The sequence below is a fragment of the Podarcis bocagei genome, assembly GCF_964188305.1.
Source record: "Podarcis bocagei genome assembly, chromosome: 2".
Classification (NCBI taxonomy): Eukaryota; Metazoa; Chordata; class Lepidosauria; order Squamata; family Lacertidae; genus Podarcis; species Podarcis bocagei.
In genome coordinates this window covers 48,360,564-48,380,614 of record NC_138126.1, presented here as the reverse complement: position 1 = coordinate 48,380,614, position 20,051 = coordinate 48,360,564, and the positions used below count along the sequence as shown (strand labels likewise).

At 48.4% G+C, this 20,051-nt stretch overlaps 1 protein-coding gene across 5 annotated transcripts in view; it reads left to right on the top strand.

Moving 5' to 3' along the window:
- FLNB (filamin B) overlaps positions 1–20,051 on the top strand; it is a 96,198-nt gene that overhangs the window by 31,496 nt on the left and 44,651 nt on the right. For all 5 annotated transcript variants that reach the window (XM_081183913.1, XM_081183912.1, XM_081183915.1 and 2 more), the window contains exons 6-16: positions 114–191; positions 737–899; positions 4,152–4,349; positions 6,103–6,240; positions 7,776–7,902; positions 15,525–15,661; positions 16,422–16,615; positions 17,016–17,129; positions 17,830–17,973; positions 19,049–19,172; positions 19,517–19,677. In XM_081183913.1, the coding sequence (XP_081040039.1) occupies positions 114–191; positions 737–899; positions 4,152–4,349; positions 6,103–6,240; positions 7,776–7,902; positions 15,525–15,661; positions 16,422–16,615; positions 17,016–17,129; positions 17,830–17,973; positions 19,049–19,172; positions 19,517–19,677 (1,578 nt within the window). The remainder of the gene's footprint in view (positions 1–113; positions 192–736; positions 900–4,151; positions 4,350–6,102; positions 6,241–7,775; positions 7,903–15,524; positions 15,662–16,421; positions 16,616–17,015; positions 17,130–17,829; positions 17,974–19,048; positions 19,173–19,516; positions 19,678–20,051) is intronic.

Sequence of the window (20,051 nt, the reverse complement as noted above, 5' to 3'; positions counted from 1 at the left end):
CAATGTGTAGAATTAAAATTCTAAAATGACCACAGCAGCCAATACGATACCCAGTGAAAAAGATTGAGAGATTTAAGCATGACTGAGTTGCCTAATGCCTTCCTCTTTCTTAGGCCCTGGTGATTCCTGACAACGATAAGAACAAGACTTACGCTGTTCAGTACCTCCCAAAGGTTACAGGACCTCACAAGGTAAGAATGTCTGAAGATTCTGGAGGGAGACGTGAATTTTAGCTGCCAAGTACATTTTGCTCAGGACAATCTTGTAATACTATCTCAAAACAAGTTGGTCTAGTTTTGTAGCTGTAGTTGACAGTGACAACGTTCTCCCCCCCTCCCCGGCTTAAAGTACTGATTGGCTGGTCTAACAATTGTTCAGGTAAAAGAGGAGGTGGAGGCAACACTGGTAGTCAGATTTATTTTAGAGTAGGTAAGCTGCCTTTTTTATCCTGCCTTCTCTTTTGGTGAGAAAGTGAACTATATGGTTGGTTGACGTTCAGTGCCCTATTAAAATGTGTTTTGCCTGTAAAAATGTGCATAATTCATCTGGATATGGTAGCTGGCATACCACATTCAATGTTGGGCCTGCAGACACTTCTCCAGAAGCTTTGTTTTTTTTAAAATTGGCTTTTAAAAGCTTGTGAATTTAGAACTCCTCTGGATCTGCTATTGAGTGAATGCAAACTGGCTCCTGCAGTGGTGCATATCTAACTTGAATACTGTTACTACACTTCCAGGTTACAGTTCTGTTTGCTGGCCAGCACATTGCAAAGAGCCCGTTTGAAGTAAATGTTGATAAAGCCCAGGGAGATGCCAGCAAAGTGACCGCAAAAGGACCAGGCCTGGAAGTAACAGGAAATATAGCCAATAAACCTACCTACTTTGAAATTTACACAGCAGGTAAGATGGGCTGAATAGATTCCTTCCTTTGTGACATGGAGCTGTGAGCAGGCTTGTCTTCTCTTCGTATGGGCCATGATGTTGCTTCTCCCTATAGTGTCCAAACAGGATAGGGACCCTGGGGCTCTGCAGATGTTTTTGGGCACTGAATCTCACCTTTCCAGACGTCAGGAGTGATGGGAATTGGATGCATAGCCAGAGACTCCTCCCCTGACACAGAGCACATGTGAGGGTGGAAGGAATGCACAGTGCTCCATGGATTGGGCATTTACTTTTATTAAAATTTTATTATTTGTGGTGTTTTGAAAGGGTTGTCTTTATTTCAGTTTTTAATTAATATCATGCCACTTTATATAAATCACTGACATATTTTTTATGAAGTGGTATATGAATCTTGCTAGCTAGAATAAATACAAATAAATGGGTTAAGGATGCTCAAGATGCATTTGAAGCTTCAGGGTTCAATTTGCAATTCTTGGCCAAAGTACTTAATAACAACACCTAGTTTGGACATGAAGGGGTGTATATCTGCTTTACATCTCTTTGGTGTCCAGTACAGAAGCCTGCCTCATACCAACACTTACTAGTCTTCCAACATCTGGCCCTGTAGCTTCGCTATTGTTTCTTCAGAAGTCACTTAAGACGAACTTAGTGAGTACTAGACTTAGGAGTTTATAGCACTTGAATTTTGCAGTAGTAACTTAAACAAAAAGGTGACTGCGAATTGAGTATAACGAGGCTTTTCCCAACTGGGTGTGTGAGTCTTGTTGGGCTATATTGCAGAACTAAAGCTGCTTTTAAATCCTTCCAAATAGGAAAACTATTTAGACATACCGTATTTTTCGCTCTATAACACGCACCTGACCATAACACGCACGTAGTTTTTAGAGGAGGAAAACAAGAAAAAAATATTCTAAACAAAACAGTGGATGTATGATTTTTGTGGTTCATGCTGTGGCCACAGACATGTGATCTGACGGTGAGTTTGGGGTAGCCCAATGCAAAAATCCTGAGGATCCATGTGGGTCCATGCTTTGTAACCACGTTTTTGCCCCATTGCGGCCCCATGAAACAGTGGGTGCGTGTGTGTTTTTTGTGCAGGCTGTAGCCATGGACATGCTATGTGATCTGATGGTGAATTTGGGGTGACCCAGTGCAAAAATCCTGAGGATCCATGTGGATCCGTGCTTTGTAACCACGTTTTAAGTGGGGAGGGAAGGAAAAGCACTCAAGGGACAAGGAGCACACGTGGGGTGTGTGGAGAAGGGTGCTGCTAATAATGCAGGAGAGGCTCCTCTCCGGCTTTGCTCCTTTAGAACAAGCAGGCTCTGCATCTCTCCCTCCTCCCCAGCAAGGAAACCACGATAGTAACCACTCTGAGACAAATCAAGAAAAAGTGCGACCAACACTCTCCCCCAACAAGCACAGTGAGGTCAACACACACACACACACAGAGAGAGAGAACTGGCCCTAAAGTTGCAGGGCGCTGGAAGTCGCAGGGGCGCTGGGGGAGTGAATGGGAAGCAAGAGAAGGAGAACGATCCCTCACACACACACAGACACACAGAGTGTCAATTCTAAAGTCGCAGGGGCGCTGGGGGAGTGAATGGGAAGCAAGAGAAGGAGAACGATCCCTCACACACACAGAGACACACAGAGTGTCAATTCTAAAGTCGCAGGGGCGCTGGGGGAGTGAATGGGAAGCAAGAGAAGGAGAACGATCCCTCACACACACAGAGACACACAGAGTGTCAATTCTAAAGTCGCAGGGGCGCTGGGAGAGTGAATGGAAAGCAAGAGGAAAAGGAGCCCTCACACACAGAGAGACACACAGTGTGGATTCTAAAGTCGCAGGAAGAGTGAATGGGAAGCAAATCACACACAGAGAGACACAGAGTGTGGATTCTAACGTCGGGAGAGTGAAGGGGAAGCAAGAGGAGAAGCAGCCCTCACGCACACACAGACACACAGAGTGTCAATTCTAATGTCGCAGGGAGAGTGAGAGTGAAGGGGAAGCAAGAGGAGAAGCAGCCCTCACGCACACACAGACACACAGAGTGTCAATTCTAACATCGCAGGGAGAGTGAGAGTGAACGGGAAGCAAGAGGAGAAGCAGCCCTCACGCACACACAGACACACAGAGTGTCAATTCTAACGTCGCAGGGGCGCAGGGAGAGTGAAGGGGAAGCAGGAGGAGGAGAACGATAGCTCAAGCACACACACACACACACAGCCCCTACAGTGCCTAATCCAAAATCGGACAGCAAAAAACTGCAGGCAGGGACAGAGAGCACGGGGTTGTTTTAATGCAGCCAACTCCCGCTCTGCTTCTCTCCCTCCTCCCCGGCTCCGCTAGCTGACAGGAGCCGCTTACACCCGCTTTGCTGTTTCAAAGCGAGCCACGGACTGCTCACGACTGCAGCAGATTCCCCCGCCATCTGTAGGCATTCGCTCCATAACACGCACAGACATTTCCCCTTACTTTCTAGGAGGAAAAATCTGCGTGTTATGGAGCGAAATTTACGGTAAGTCTAAATAAATCTAGCAGTGTTTTCTGCAAAACAAGCAGGACCTTGGTATAAAGATAAGGAGAATTCTGGCTGCAAATGTCAAGGGTGTATTATCAGGCATTTCGCAACTCATTTCCTGAGGCTGCAAACCTTGAGGTCCTCCTGCCCTTTGTTATGGATCATTATCGTACAGTGGTGCCCCGCAAGACGAATGCCTCACAAGACGGAAAACCCGCTAGACGAAAGGGTTTTCCGTTTTGGAGGTGCTTCGCAAAACAAATTTCCTATGGGCTTGCTTCGCAAGATGAAAATGTCTTGCGAGTTCCTGTGGGTTCCCCCCCTTTTTCCCAAGCCCTAAGCTGATCCTAAGCCGCTAAGCCGCTAAACAGCTGATCCGCTAAGCCGCTAAGCCGCTCATGGGCTTGCTTCGCAAGACGAAAAAACCGCAAGACGAAGAGACTCGCGGAACGGATTCTTTTCGTCTTGCGAGGCACCACTGTACTCAATAGCTTATGGGTTCTTTTTGGAAAAGCTAAACTGGAAATTATTGACAAAACAATATGTTCTTGAGGGGAGATGGTCTCTGTGTCCCATTTCCCAACACCCCAACTTGCCTATATAGATTGTGCATTTCCTTGGCCCTCTTTCCACTGGTATGGCTACTGGCCAATATAAGAAACCGGGAGACTTCCCTAACCTAACTGTAGAAATAATTTCTGAGCTCCTATTTTGTATCTTGTAGGGGCTGGTGTTGGTGATATAGGTGTAGAAGTTGAAGATCCTCAAGGGAAGAACCCCGTGGAAGTTGCAATAGAAGACAAAGGGAATCAAGTCTATCGTTGCGTGTACAAACCTCTTCAAGCTGGTCCCCATACCATTAAAGTGGCGTTTGCTGGAGAGCAAATTCCCAAAAGCCCTTGGGGTATTCATGTTGGTGAAGGTATGTGTTTAGGGCAAACGTATAACTATTTAACCATATTACTGGATACATGTGCACATTAAGTGCAGTATCTATGAGACTCTCTAAATGTGGGAATTTAGCCTTTTGGCTTGGATAAAGCAGTTCAATTCTTGCATGAAAGTCATTTCCCCCCAAAAAAGGAATTTTAAATGTTAGTATCTTACCACATTTAACTAACTGGGTTTTATCAGTCTTGTCATCCTAAATGACCGCATTGCTCCTTCTTACACTTTTAGAATTGAGCTTTCTTGCTGTGTCTCTTTAAAACCAACTATATTCACTTTATTTTGTATCACAACTCTCTTCCCTTCTTGAACTGACACTTGGCTTTCTATTCCATCCTTGCCTGCTCCTGTGCTTTCAGACCTCTGCTCACCTCTCCTGAGCTACTTTCAATTTGTGAGATGTTGGACTTCACTGCTATTGGCTTCATAGTTGGGCAAGCTCTGTCGGTAAGAGGGTGTGCAGGGTGCACTTGTGTTGCTGCGTTTTTTCTGAACACCTAGTCAGCAGGTTTGCAGCCCTAAGCAGAAGTGGCTGGGTTGTATGAAAATGTTGCAAGCAGCAGGTCAGGCTTCAAGCAGTCTCGCAAGAAGTCAAACGGCTTAACCACAAACTGCCAAACTTTGTTGCAAGGAGCTTGAAACTGAACTTCGGCTTGCTGCTACATCCCTGGTTTGTTGCATCTACAGATGGATGTAGAACTAGTCAATGGAGATTGGCTGGGGATGAGAATTCCCTGCATGCTTGCAGCAGGAAAGCTTTTCGTGGGATGAATTGGTTTTCCCTCCAAGGAAATGGTTGCCAACTCCAGAAGGAAAGGCATGGAGTTGAGCTGTTGGGAGCCCAAGCCTGCATGCCTCGCGGTCCAATTTCATGGCTAGGCCAAATACTGAGCCTGCTTATCTCCCATAAATCATCATTCTGTATGTGGTCTTTTTCACACTGTGTATCCAGTGGTTTCTGCATACAGACCTGCTTTCCCTAATGGTGACGGTGTTCAGGGAAGCATGTTTAAACTCTTGCGTGAGAATTATATTTCCCCACCTCCATGGTATTGTTCATTTCAGGCACATCTGCATGGGGCTTCCTCTGGGGATTAAATTTGCTAATTTAGGGGCAGTAGCAGGATCAGCATAGCAACACTGTCTCAACAATGCAAGGTGCAACATCTCTATGAGATGCTCCCTGTCTCATGCTATGTTTCACTTCTTGCCCTCTTCTTCACCCCCCACCCCTTGAAACCTGAGACTTCACTGGGGAAAAAAAAGTCTGGTTCAAACTGGAAGGTTTCATCTGCATGCATGGCCTAAGGCAATATGCCATCCTAAGTTTGAAGCATTGAAAATGAGGATACTTTGCTCCTTTTACTTAAAACACTTTGCTTTTTAAAAAAACAACAACAAGTTTCTGCATTTCCCCCGGTCTCTCATGCTGATGTAAATTTGTTAGGAGTTTAGTTCATTTAAATGAGACTTGTGTTTGTACATAGTGAAGCACGTGAAGCAAAAAAACTGCAACCTCCAGTTTTATGTTAATATAATGTGCATTGACAGCCTCAGTCTTGCCTCCTTAAGACTGCAAAATGATGTTCAGGTTTTACATTTCATAAACTTAAAATTTCATCCATCTTAAAGCAAGCTGAGAGAAACCGTTCCAGAGTAGCTTGGCTAAGTTAAATATCTCTAGGAATCAAAGGCTGTATTGATGTCTGTCTGCAATTCGCTTGCAGCGTGCAATCCAAATGCCTGCCGTGCCAGTGGTAGAGGCCTCCAACCTAAAGGAGTTCGGATCAGAGAAACCGCAGACTTCAAGGTTGATACTAAAGCCGCAGGGAGTGGAGATATCCATGTGGCAATAAAAGGACCAAGTAAGTGCTCGGCTTCTTAGCATTGCTGGGGCTTTGGGGTGGGGCCAGGGAAGTTTGCAAAGGGCTTAAAAGCGTAATCCATCGGCTTGTGATTCTGGTATCTGTATGTTGACTTTATCCCCTGGGGAAACTCCAGAAGTGAAATGGAGCCGTTCTTTTCTCTCTCTCATATCTAATTGCACAAGAGGAGACTAGGTAAACATGGCTGGAAATTTGAAATGACTGGTTCTTTGGGTGTGATAACCGCCTTGTTTACCTGTTTATACAGAAGTAATCTGAGCTGTGCAACTGCTTTAGTGGGTTTGGAAAGGCTTGAACTTCTACTTCACTATCTGTGGTGCAAAGCTCTTGGACAAAAGGGGGGGTGTAGCAAAAAACGTTCAGTAATAATGTTTCATGACAACATTGCTCAAGAAATGTGAAGCAAACATGCAAAAGGGGAAGAAAGGTTAGGCCGAACTAGACAGGATGGTATCAGGTGCCTGCGTTTCTTTGCTTATCTGCCTGAATGGAATATAAATAAGAGGCTGTGTGTGTGTCAAACTGATAACCAAATGAGATGTGTGGCTGAGGAGTTCCCCTCTGTTTCAGAAGTGGTTTACCTGGGGAAGTGTAAATACTGGAAACTAATGGAACTTGTATTAATTGTTTGAAATACTCCTCAGCTGCTTGAGGTAACTTGGACATGATTTGTCAATTTTTATGCAACTTAACTTGACTGTTTCAGTAAAAAAATAAGTGAAACTTGGCAGTTCAGGATACTACATTTTACACATTTTTGGGAGTTCTGACCTTAAAGATGGATACTCAAAACTGAACCCCAGGATCATTTCCCCTCTGCTTCGCTTTAGCAAGTTAATGCTCCATTCAGGAGTCATAATGGACAGAAAGTCCCCCGCTGGCTTGCTGATCATATGGCAGACACCTTTTTCTACTCTTGGATCACAGTACGGCTTGAAATAGATGCAGGGCTTTGTTGCCTTCTGGCTCCAGATCAAAATGAATGGCAATCCTTTTCAGCCTTGTACAAATTGGTGGGGATTCTGGTGGGCCTCTTGCGAGCTGTAATGTGCTTAAAGCGTTGGCTACGGCAGGGTTGCCAACTGTGCACTGTTAAAGACAATAGTCTTGTATCAACAAACTTCGGCATATTTAGACTGTTGCAGGAAAATTAAATCAAGTAGGCATTCCCCAAATACTTGTGGTCATGAGGTCTGATGAAGCTTAAGCTTCCCTTGTTTTAACATGACACGCATAATTCTTTAGACTAAGGAATAACATAAGGGAATGAGTTAAGCGAGGTAACGTAACACTTTCATTCATAGATCTCTTCTGGAAATATTTATGCCATCTTTCTTGCATGACAACTTAGAGGCCATTTCTCCTCCTTGCAAACTAATTCTGGTTGGGGGGGGGATGACTTCATTCTTAGCAAATTTTCTTAAAATACTGGAAAGGGGCAAAATTGCCTGTAACCAGAGGATTGAGGCTGTAACTATGGAAGGCTAATGATGATATTGATGATATTTCTGCAGAAGGTCTGGAGGAACTTGTGAAACAAAAGGAGTATGTGGATGGCGTGTATGCCTTTGAATACTATCCAGTAACCCCAGGAAAATACATTGTGACAATCTCATGGGGAGGCCACAACATCCCTAAAAGGTGAGTTAGAACATCCATTTCAGGTTTGTTTGTTTTTAGCATTAGATGTGTATTCCCTACCAAACACGTTGGAACTTCTTAAGTTTCCACAGCTGCCAAGAGCAAATTAACTGATGGTAGTACCGTTGTTTGGTCCCAGATCCTGCCTGCCCACCTAGCAGTACCTATTTATCTACTTGGACGTCAAGTGCAAGTAGATAAATAGGTACCGCTTTTGGTTCGCCAGAAGTGGCTTAGTCATGCTGGCAGCATGGCCCAGAAGCTGTCTGTGGACAAACGCCAGCTCCCTTGGCCTATAGAGCGAGGTGAACACGCAACGCCAGAGTCGTCCGTGACTGGACTTAATGGTTAGGGGTACTGTCAGGGGTTTAGGTGCAGAGGCACGGGCAAGGGAGGAAACAGAGAGCGAAGGGGAGGAGACAGAGGAAAGGATGAGTGATGACGACGACCCGAGATCTCCCAGTCTTTCCAGTGAATCAGAGGATTCACAGAAAGGAGCACCAGTGGCCAGGGCAAGGGGGGCGTCTAGGGAGGCACCCCAGGAAGATAGAGCCAGAGGAGACTCAGGGGGGAGCAGCTGGAAATCGGGACCAGCGTCACCGCCAGGAAGCAGGGAAGAGGAAAGGAGCCAGGAGGGAAGCGCTGGCAGCTCACCACAGGAGGGAGGGCAGGAGTCAGGAGTGGCCACACCTCCATCGGGGAGCGAAGAAACGGTTAAGAGGAAAGTGGAAGGTTGGGCGCGCGCGCCAAGTTCAAATGCAGAGGAAGGCGGCGCAGTGAGCAGCCCCGAAAGGGAACCGGGTCCTAAAGCCCGGCGCAAGGAGGCAGAAGGGTCTGGGTCAGCGTCAGAAGAATCCCGGAAGGAAGAAGCCCCGGGGGGTAGAGGGACCCAGAGGAGGACAGTCAGGAGGAAAAGGTGGAGCAAGGCTAGGATATTAAGTTGGTGCGCACGGGGCGGAGACTCAGACGGAGCCTCGCCGATCTAGCTAGTAGACGTAGAGTTGCAGACAGCAGCGTGAGAATGGAAACTGTAATTCAATAAAGACTTTTACTTAATGACCGCTGGCTAGCGTGATCCTCTGTGAGCTAGGATCTTGAAGCAGCTCTGACAGTAGGCTCCGTCTCTACATTGTGGGCATCTGCAGCCTCGAGGAGAGGAGAGAAACAGGCGCCCACTAGCGAGCTCACGAACGGCAGGAGACATGACGGCTGAGCAGCAGATAGAGGACCTCAGAAAAGCAGTGGCACAACTGAACGCCGAGGTTCTCGCATCCAGGAAGAGAGAGGACGAGGCAGCTGCCGCCTGCAGGGATCTCCAGGTCAGGTTAGACGTACTGGCAAAGCAACCACCCCGGCAGGAGGGAATTGGGTTGGCGAGACGGACAGGCGGGCTGCTCTCTCACTTCGATGGGAACCTGCAACAGTATCCCAACTTTAGAGCCGACGTACTGTGCGCACTGCAACTGTTGCATAAAGACTTTAGAGATGAACAGGAGAGAGTGGGGTTCATCATGTCCCATCTGCATGGGGAGGCGAAAGCATGGTTGCGCAATTTATGGAGAGATAACGATCCGGCGCTCCAGAATGCGGATGCCTTTATTAAAGCGATGGATGGGTGTTTCTTATCAAGTATTGACATTGATCTTGCACGGAAGGAGGTGCATGGGCTGAGACAAGGGAGGGCCAGCGTCAGACAGTATCATGCACGCTTTTTCGCCTTGGTCAGCGCCCTGGAATGGGACAGAGATTCGGCTCCTGTAAGAGACCTCTTTTGGGAGGGACTGCACAACTCGATTAAAGATGAGATAGCGAGGGGGGAGAGACCCCGAACCACCCAGGAGGTCGTTCAGAGGGCACTGGCCGTGGGGGTGAGGCTGGAAGGACGTCCGTGGAGCAAGGACGAAGGACGTGGAGGGCGCGAACCAGCCGGGGGCCCCTCCTTCTTTCCCAGAGAAGCAGCGCGAACGCAATCCACGCCTCCGCCAGGAGGAGGAGCCGAACCTATGGAGGTTGGAGGTGCAAGGGCTCAGTCAGCAACCAGAGCCCTAGCACCGGCAGCAGTGAAGGCGAAGCCTCCTAGAGGGACCAGGAAGTGTTACGTCTGTGAGCAGCCAGGGCATATGGCGAAAGAGTGTCCCCAGAGGCCCCACAAGCTTACTGCAGCCTCAGCAATGGTGACTGCAGCAACGCAGCAGGGAGGACCACAGCAGGGAAACGACAATGTCTGGCTGGAGGAAGAGGCACTGGGGCCCAGCCAGACGTGTTAGTGACGCAGTCCCCAGAAATTTTACAGCCAGTGAACCCCCTCCCGCCCAAACCAGTAGTGAGGCTCACAGCATCTCTCCAGCTGCCCAATGGAATCACCATGGACGTGCCAATCACCATCGACTCCGGCAGCAACGCGGACTTTATAGGGCAGGAATTTGTCGACAGGCACGCTGTGCAGTTGCTGCCGGCCACACTGCCCCTGCAGGTTGTCACGGTGGATGGCAGGGAGCTGCTAGGGGGGCAAGTGGTGAAGCAGACGCCACCAATGGTGATGCGACTTGGGAATCACAGGGAAGTCATCAGCTTCAACGTCACTCAACTGTCTGACACGCCCATTGTATTGGGTATGAGTTGGCTGGACAAGCACAGCCCAACGATGGCTTGGTTCCAGAGGCAGCTGGTCTTCGGCTCTTCCTTTTGTGCTGAACACTGCATCGTACCCAGGCAGGAAGGAGAGGAAGAGGAGTCACAGCTGCTGCTAGGCACGCTGCAAGCGATTCCCCACAAGTACGCAGAATTTCTGGAAGTTTTCTGCGAGAAGGAGGCGGACAGGCTACCCCCTCACAGACCATATGACTGCAAAATTGACCTGCTGCCGGGGGCGGCGCTGCCTAAAGGGAAGCTGTATTCCATGTCTGAGGACGAACTGCAGGAACTCAAAGACTTCATCGATCATAATTTGGAGCGCGGTTTCATCCGGGAGTCTAAGGCAGTGGGGGGCAGTCCTGTATTCTTTGTTAAGAAGCGAGACACGCCCCAAAAAAGACTCGTAGTGGATTACAGGATTTTGAACAGTGTGACCAAGCCGTCGGACTTCCCCATGCCCCGCATCGACGACCTCCTGGCGAAGGTACGGAAAGGAAAGGTGTTCACCAAGTTGGACCTGCGGGGGGCGTACAACCTCATTCGCATGCGGGAAGGTGATGAGTGGAAGACAGCCATGTTCACGCCACTGGGTACCTACGAATACAGAGTTATGCCTTTTGGACTACAAAATGGCGCTCACGTTTTTCAAGCATTTATGCATCACGTGTTGGCGGGACTTCTCTACAAGACGTGCGTCTGTTTCTTGGATGACATCCTGATCTTTTCGGAGTCGCAGCAAGAACATGACAAGCACGTCAAGGAAGTGCTGGGCAGGCTAAAGCAACACAGGCTCTACGCCAAGCTGGAGAAGTGCCAATTTGACGTGCCGGAGGTGGATTTTCTGGGCTACAAGCTGTCTGCCAAGGGGCTCGCCATGGACAGCGCCAAGGTTCGAGCGGTGTTGGATTGGAAGAGCCCACGCAACCGGAAGGAGGTCCAACGGTTTGTCGGCTTTGCGAACTTCTATCGCAAGTTTATCAAGGGCTTCGCGATGCAGACGGCGGCCATCACTGACACCCTTAGCTCCAAGAAGAAGAAGTTCATCTGGACAGAGCAGGCGGAGCAGTCCTTTCAGGCCCTCAAGCGTCTCTTCGCGTCGGAAGAGCAGCTGCTTCATGTCAACCCCAGCATGCCGATGAGGGTGGAGACAGACGCTTCGGACAGAGCAGTGGGGGCGGTCCTGCTGCAGAAGGACCCGCAGGGCGTGTGGCGGCCGGGAGCGTTTTACTCCAGGAAGCTCAGCAAGTCCGAGCAGAACTACACCATATGGGACAGGGAGTTGCTGGCCATTCATGCAGCGTTCAAGGCGTGGAGGCACTTTCTGATCGGCGCCAAGCACACGGTGCAGGTTTGCACGGACCACAAGAATCTGGAACACTGGCGCACGGCACAGTTCCTGAACCAGAGGCAGATACGTTGGGCTGAGTTCTTTGCGGACTTCGACTTCCGAATAGAGTATGTCCCGGGGGACACCAACATCATGGCAGACGCTCTCTCCCGCAAGCCACAGTATCTGGAGGACGCAACACCAGCGGCCGCCATGCACATCTTTGCACCGACAGTGTGGGCGTGCGCCGCGGCGACCGTGGACCTAGAGGCGGTGCGGCGAGCGTTGCAGGGGGACTCCTTCGCACAAACGAAGATGGCAGAGGTGCGAGGGGGCAAGGCAGCGGCCGACGGTTTCCAGCTACGAGATGGCTTGCTCATCCGTAAAGGGGCCATCTACGTGCCGGGTGACGAACTTCGAGCCAAGGTGCTACAGCAGCTGCACGACGCACCCACGGCCGGGCACTTTGGCAAGGAGAAGACGGTGGAATTAGTAGCCAGGGATTTCTGGTGGCCTGGAATGAGAGGGGAGGTCGCAGACTACGTAGCGAGGTGTGACACCTGCCAGAGGGCAAAGCCGGTGCACAAACCGCCGGCTGGACTGTTGGAGCCGCTGCAAACTCCGGTCGAACCTTGGGAAAGGGTGGCTCTGGACTTTGTCACGGATCTGCCCAGCTCAAGGGGCAAGACGGCAGTGTTGGTGGTGGTGGACCTGTTCTCAAAGATGGCGCATTTCATTCCGTGTGCTAAGGTGGTCACGGCGGAGCAAACCGCCAAACTGTTCATAGACCACGTGTTCAAGGTTCACGGTCTGCCACGGTCTATTCTGTCCGACCGCGGGCGGCAGTTCATCTCGAACTTCTGGCAGAAACTGATGGGCTTCCTAAACGTCAAGATCAATCTGGCGTCGGCGAGACACCCGCAGACCAACGGGCAAGCGGAGCGAGCCAATGCCATCATGCAGCAGTACCTGAGATGTTATGCAAACCAACAGCCTGCGACGTGGGTGGATTACCTGCCGCTTGCAGAGTTTGCCTACAACAACACGAAGCACGTATCCACGGGCGTCACGCCGTTCTTCGCCAACAACGGGCGGCACCCTAGAACCTTTCCGGGACTGGAATGCAGGGGAGAAGGGGAGCCGCAGTCAGCAGATGCGTTCGCGTCGGAGCTGCAGGAAGTCCACGATCAGCTGCGGCGCCACCTGGAGCTGGCTAAACACGCATACAAGGTACAAGCGGACAAACACAGAAGGGTTGGCGAAGAGCTCCACGTGGGAGACTGGGTCTGGTTAGCAGCCCACGCAGTGCCGGCCAGGTCGTTGGCCAAGAAGAAACTAGGGCATAAACAACTGGGGCCCTACCAAGTCGAAGAGCAGGTCAACCCGGTGGCTTTCAGGCTGGCGCTTCCGGAGGGTTCCAGAATGCATCCGGTGTTCCACAGATCGGTGCTCACTCCCTACAAGGCACCGCACAGGTTCCAGGAACCCGGAACGGCGCCGAGTCCGCTCAGAGAAGGAACGGGGCACGCGGGAGTGGCACAGGAGGAGCGCATCAACGAAGTCACGGAGATTTTGGACTCCAGATGGGGGGAAGAGGGAGTAGAATACTTTCTCGCCAGGGAGGGCACCCCGGCCAGTGCGAACAGCTGGGTGCCGGGCTACGCTTTAGACGAACCTCTGCTCAAAGACGAGTTTCATGCCCTCTTCCCACATAGACCTATGCCAGCAGACTTTTTCGACGACTGGCTTTTCACGCCCACGCTTTCGGACAGCACGTTCAGGGGGTTCGACTCGGACGAGGAACCAACACGAGACGTCCGTTCCCCGGAGGGGTCACCCTCGGGATCTGTCTCAGAACCCTCGTATTGGTGGGACGATAGGCCGGAGGAGCAGTTCCGCAGGAAGTGGCTGGACTGTTCCGGCCGAGCAACGCCGCCTGGAGGAAGTGCGGGAGAGACGGACATGGACATTTTCGGGGACGACCCTGGTTTCGAGCACGGCGGCACAGAGATGGAAGAGGAGGTGACTGTCGTCAACGAGAGCAGAGAGGAAGACCTGGAAGAGTTCCGCTGGAGGCCTGCCACGGGAAGCGACCGATATCCGACGTTCGTCCCTTTGCAACAGCAGCCCCCAGCTCCAGCACCGGAAGGAGGGGAGGGGGGACTGGGGGGCTTCGAGGGGGGGATGGATGTCAGGGGTTTAGGTGCAGAGGCACGGGCAAGGGAGGAAACAGAGAGCGAAGGGGAGGAGACAGAGGAAAGGATGAGTGATGACGACGACCCGAGATCTCCCAGTCTTTCCAGTGAATCAGAGGATTCACAGAAAGGAGCACCAGTGGCCAGGGCAAGGGGGGCGTCTAGGGAGGCACCCCAGGAAGATAGAGCCAGAGGAGACTCAGGGGGGAGCAGCTGGAAATCGGGACCAGCGTCACCGCCAGGAAGCAGGGAAGAGGAAAGGAGCCAGGAGGGAAGCGCTGGCAGCTCACCACAGGAGGGAGGGCAGGAGTCAGGAGTGGCCACACCTCCATCGGGGAGCGAAGAAACGGTTAAGAGGAAAGTGGAAGGTTGGGCGCGCGCGCCAAGTTCAAATGCAGAGGAAGGCGGCGCAGTGAGCAGCCCCGAAAGGGAACCGGGTCCTAAAGCCCGGCGCAAGGAGGCAGAAGGGTCTGGGTCAGCGTCAGAAGAATCCCGGAAGGAAGAAGCCCCGGGGGGTAGAGGGACCCAGAGGAGGACAGTCAGGAGGAAAAGGTGGAGCAAGGCTAGGATATTAAGTTGGTGCGCACGGGGCGGAGACTCAGACGGAGCCTCGCCGATCTAGCTAGTAGACGTAGAGTTGCAGACAGCAGCGTGAGAATGGAAACTGTAATTCAATAAAGACTTTTACTTAATGACCGCTGGCTAGCGTGATCCTCTGTGAGCTAGGATCTTGAAGCAGCTCTGACAGGTACCTTTACCTTTTAGTGTCTAGTACAAGGGTACTACCCTGTTTGGACAAATTGTATATTTCAATTTCTGAAGCGGTGGACTTGTGTCTGCTGCATTAAACCAAATCCTGTGGCACCTTAAAGGCCAACAAACTATTGTGGCACAAGCTTTCATCTGTATTTCTAGGTATCAGATTACTATTTGGTAGCACCAAGATTATTCAGATTTTATTTAAAGAGTGGAATTTTAATGTAGGCAACCTTTGGAATATCTGCCGTATTTTAACTTTCATTGATCCCTGTCTGTTTTCCAAGTGATGCACCACGTAGAGGTTAGGCTCCCACTTCATCTATCTGTAGCTCCCGGTCTTTTAGCTGGACAGAGGTGATTGCCCAATAAGTTCTGCCTTGTTCTGGATTCAGGCTATAACTGGAATCGTTGACAGTGTAGGGAAGGATAGTGGTGACCATTGCTGCTTTCAGTCCCAAGCTTTTCCTAGAGTCCCAGGTGCATCATATCCTTCCTCTCCCTACCCAATCTACCTGATCTGATTCTAGTGGCAGAAATGGAAAAGAAAGGAAGAGATTTTTTGAAGTCTGGATCCAACCCAGGAGGCGCTTACAAAAATGCATGAGGACAATGTTTCTAGTTAGCTACATCTCTGTAGCTCTACTTGATCCCATCTTTAGTATCTGATATTAATTGCTCCTAATCCTGCTTTCTGGTGTTTGTCATAGCCCATTTGAAGTTCAAGTAGGCCCTGAACCTGGTCCTCAGAAAGTAAGAGCCTGGGGGCCCGGCCTTCATGAAGGCGTTGTTGGTAAATCTGCCGACTTTGTGGTAGAATCCATTGGCCCAGAAGTTGGATCCTTAGGTAAGAACTTGCCTGGCTTGCCCTGCTTTGCTATATGGTTATTGCATTTATGTGATGCCTAGCTAACTTCACATGGAGAAAGTCTCTCAACATCACATTGCAGTGGGTGTGGAATCACATCCAATTGGATTTAAAAGAAATTGGTTTGTATAACACTTCTGACAAGAACAATGATGACACTGTCCTCCACCCAGTTTTAGCATGACAGGCAGTAAATGTTGGCTGATGCCTTTGCTTCTCATGATTTTGTGACGGTTACGATGTCTCTGGTAACTTCATTATTGACCCTGCCTTTTAGCAGGCCCCAGTGCTATAACACCAAGGGGAAAGACTTTTAAAATTAATTAGTACATTTATAAGCCATTTTTTCCTCCTAGAAGCTCAAGTTGGCACACATTAGTCTACTTTGTCCCACTTTCACCCCACTCTAACTTCACAACAACCCTGTGAGGCTGAGAGACTGTGACTAGCCCCAAGGCCACCCAGTCCAGCCCTCTAACCACAACACTAAACTGGCTTCTGACATAAGTAATGAGAAATTCAGCACACAGCCCCTGAAGCACAGTAACTGCAGTGAGTTTTCTGGTTTGCTTTGCAATAGATGGTTTCAGTTCACATAAGGGTTACCTCAAACAAAACCTCCTTAACAGGCTTTAATGCTGTGGATTTAAAAAATGGTTTTGAACAGGCAACCCAAGGTCTTTGAGTCCTAAAGCATGGCACCTCTTAACAGCACTGCTAACATGTTTGCTTCTTTTAGGTTTTGCCATTGAAGGCCCATCTCAAGCCAAAATTGAATGTGATGATCAGAACGATGGCTCGTGCGATGTGAAATACTGGCCCAAAGAGCCTGGCGAATATGCCGTTCACATCATGTGCGATGACGAAGATATCAAAGACAGCCCCTACATGGCGTTCATCCAGCCTGCTTCTCCAGGCTTCAACTCTGACAAGGCAAGTATCTGAGGAGCTGCCTCTCTCTTTCAAAAAAGCTGTTAATCTGTCAGCCTTCTGTATAAACTGTGCTAGATGGTATTCTGGGTCAGGATTTAGCCCCAATTTAAAGGAAACTCACGGCAACACCAGATATGAGTCTGTCCCAGGTTAGAAGTTCATTACAGGAGAAACTCCTTCCATTGAGGACTGTTGTAAATTTAGGCACTAGTGCATGTATGCTTTGCATTGTGAGATGTTCCCAAGAACATCAAGTGGAAAACTATTTATTTTAGCTGTGACATGCAAGGTATATCCAGGTATCTCACTCAAACAAACTTCGGGCATTGTAGTCTGAGCTATTAACAACCTGTAAAGGTATGTTGACATATTCTCTTATGTTTCTGCTGATCTTTCTTAGGTAAAAGCTTACGGTCCAGGGCTGGAGCGGACTGGCTGCATTGTGAACAACCCTGCAGAGTTTACAGTTGACACAAAGGAAGCTGGGAGTGCCCCTCTGAGGATCTATGCACAGGTAAGGTCCAGAGTTCCAGGCTGGAAATACTTAAGATGCCATATGGCCACAGGCATCACAGGATGCTAGACTTGATGGGCCATTAGCCTAGTCCTGGCACTTGCCATATTGGCGAGTGTGAGTATGCCCTGAGCCCAAGTCCTTATAAGATACAGGGTCAGGTTTATTCCTTGATAGGAAAGAATTGCACTATTGGTCATGTCAGCTTGTCCATGTTACCCAGGTGGTTGCTGGTATGTGGTTCTAGCAACACTTGTTAGTGTGAATTTGGTCCTAAGTGGGAGTGGCTGATATTACAATCTGCCTGCTCTGTGAAATCTAGCTATAGCCTATAGGATTAAAGTGGAGCAAGTATTATGGCTCTTTACATGGTGGCAGTGAAGAGAAAGCAGGAAGGGCTACCATCACTTACCAATACTGTAGATGAGAAGGTAAACAAAACACTTCTTCGTCCTCTATACTTCTGTTGTGTTCTTGCCTGCAAAAGGTTTATACATTCTATGTATTGTTAGAACATATGGTGCTACAAGGTATTGGAAGATGTTCTGCAAGTCTTAAATGCTGACCAGTAAGTTCGCACTAAAGACTCTTGACTCGCCATCATTTGTGGTAAAACCAGCAGTGATAGGATTCCAAGACCATGTCGGTCTGTATGTCGCCCCTCTTAAGAGGATCTACATTCTTCCTTTTTTTTTAACAGGATGCAGAAGGGAATCCCATTGACATCCAAATGAAAAGCAAGCCGGATGGTATCTATGCCTGCTCTTACAATCCAACAAAACCAATCAAGCACACACTTGCTCTTACTTGGGGAGGAGCTAATGTGCCCAATAGTCCTTACAGGGTAAGTTTTAAATGCAGCTAAATAGCTGCAGCTCTTTATCCTCCAGTTGTAGCATGTCTTACCATGTATTATGCACAAACCCTTGCTTATGTTAATTGGCGTTTAGATGGTAGTATTACACTAAGCCCAGAGGTGAAAAACTGTATCCATCTGGCAGGCTGGATCTTTATCTCCCTCACCTGCTTGCAGGCCATGTTTGACAAGTGGGTGGTGCCACCCGCCCGTCAGTCAACTGATACCAGGTGACCACTTTCTTTAAAAGAAAAACGTGCTTGCAAGACCCAACAGAGTTTTGCTGCTGCTGCTGAGCAGTGCCTGAAAATTCTGTTTCAGCCCTATTCCCCGAGCACCCTTGACATCATACGAGGCTGTAGGGCAGGTCTGTGTGGTTTAGGCCAAAATGGTCTTGTAGGACAAATGGAGAAGCCTGGTGGGTCTGATTTGGGTGTTCTCCACTGCTGCTGTAACCAAAAGTTCAGTCGCTTTGTGCCACTGTTGCACATCTTTATGTGCCACGCAAAAATATTCCCCTTTACTGAGGCCTTTGGCCATTAAACAATCTATGGCCTGTTAAAGCTTGGGTGGGGAAAACTGTTTTGACTATTTTATTATTATGCTGTTTGTCATTATGCTTTTTATTAAGTTTTTATAATTATGCTCTGTAAAATGTGTTGTTAATGTTGTGCACCCTCCTAGGATCTTTTGATAAAGGGTGGTATATAAATAGAAATAATAATAATAATAATAATAATAATAATAATAATAATAATAATAATAATAATAATAATAATAATAAATAATGCACCATTAAAGATGTAAATGAGATTAGGAAAAGTTATGACCATAAAATAAAGCAGATTCAAAAATACTCATGTTTTCTGGTCCTCTCAGTTCTTAAATCCATTTTTAACTTTGCCTCAGGTTTTGTTATTTTGTATTTAGTTCCCTGTTCATGATTTTATTTTGTCTCCACATTGTCGAATACTTAATGTAAGCCTTCCCTTTTATGGAGTGGCATACAAATGTTGTAATCAAAGTGGCTCCTCCTTTAATTTGATGAAATGTTCCCCCCTAGGTCCAGATTGGGCAAGGCAGTCATCCCCAGAAGGTGAAAGTTATTGGACCCGGGGTGGAGAGAACTGGTCTGAAAGCCAATGAACCTACTCACTTCACAGTAGACTGCACAGAGGCAGGAGAAGGTAAAACCAGAATCACTAACACCGTTAACCTAAGCTCTATTTGCTGCTGTTCCAGTGGAACTGTTCTAGAAAGAAATGTGCTAATGGAAGTGGCTGACAAAGCTGTTACATCTGTGTAGATGTGTTAAGCAGGAGTAGAGAGCCTTGGGCTCTCAGGAGTTGCATTTTAGCAACATCTTATCAGCTTTAGCAAACATGACCAATGGTCAGGGGTAGTTGGTAGTTCAACAACATCTGGAGGGCGTAGGGTTCTCCATACTGGGCGTCAAGCCACAACTACTGATACGAGGGAGCAATTGTGAAGTCATTTTACTAACAGATTGATACTTTTGTTTTCTTCCTAGGTGATGTCAGTGTGGGCATTAAATGTGATGCTCACGTATTGAGTGAAGAAGAGCAGGACATAGACTTTGGCATCATACATAATGCTAATGATACATTCACAGTTAAATACACACCCCCTGCAGCTGGGCGCTACACTGTCAAAGTGCTGTTTGCTGGAGAGGTATGTAGTTAAGATGGTGGAGGGGGGAGTTGAAAGGCCATTTTATATTGCTCTCTGGTTAGCTGAAGCTTCTGTAGGTATGACATTATCGTATGACTGATTTATTTTTAAGCTCTGTTTCACGTCTCACAAGGGTTCACACCTGAAGGTCCTCAGGGTGGTTTATGACAAAGAACAGCAATTATAAAAATGTATCTGATAATATATAGAGATGGTTGCAGCAGATAAAAACCACTTAATGGACTCTTGATTTCATGTTCTGCAGTTGTTTCTGACTCCCTTGCAGTTGTCACTAATATTTGAAGAGCAAAATGAATTTCAGTGTTTGCTCTTTAGAAATGAAACTTGTTTAATACACAGATAATACAAAAACG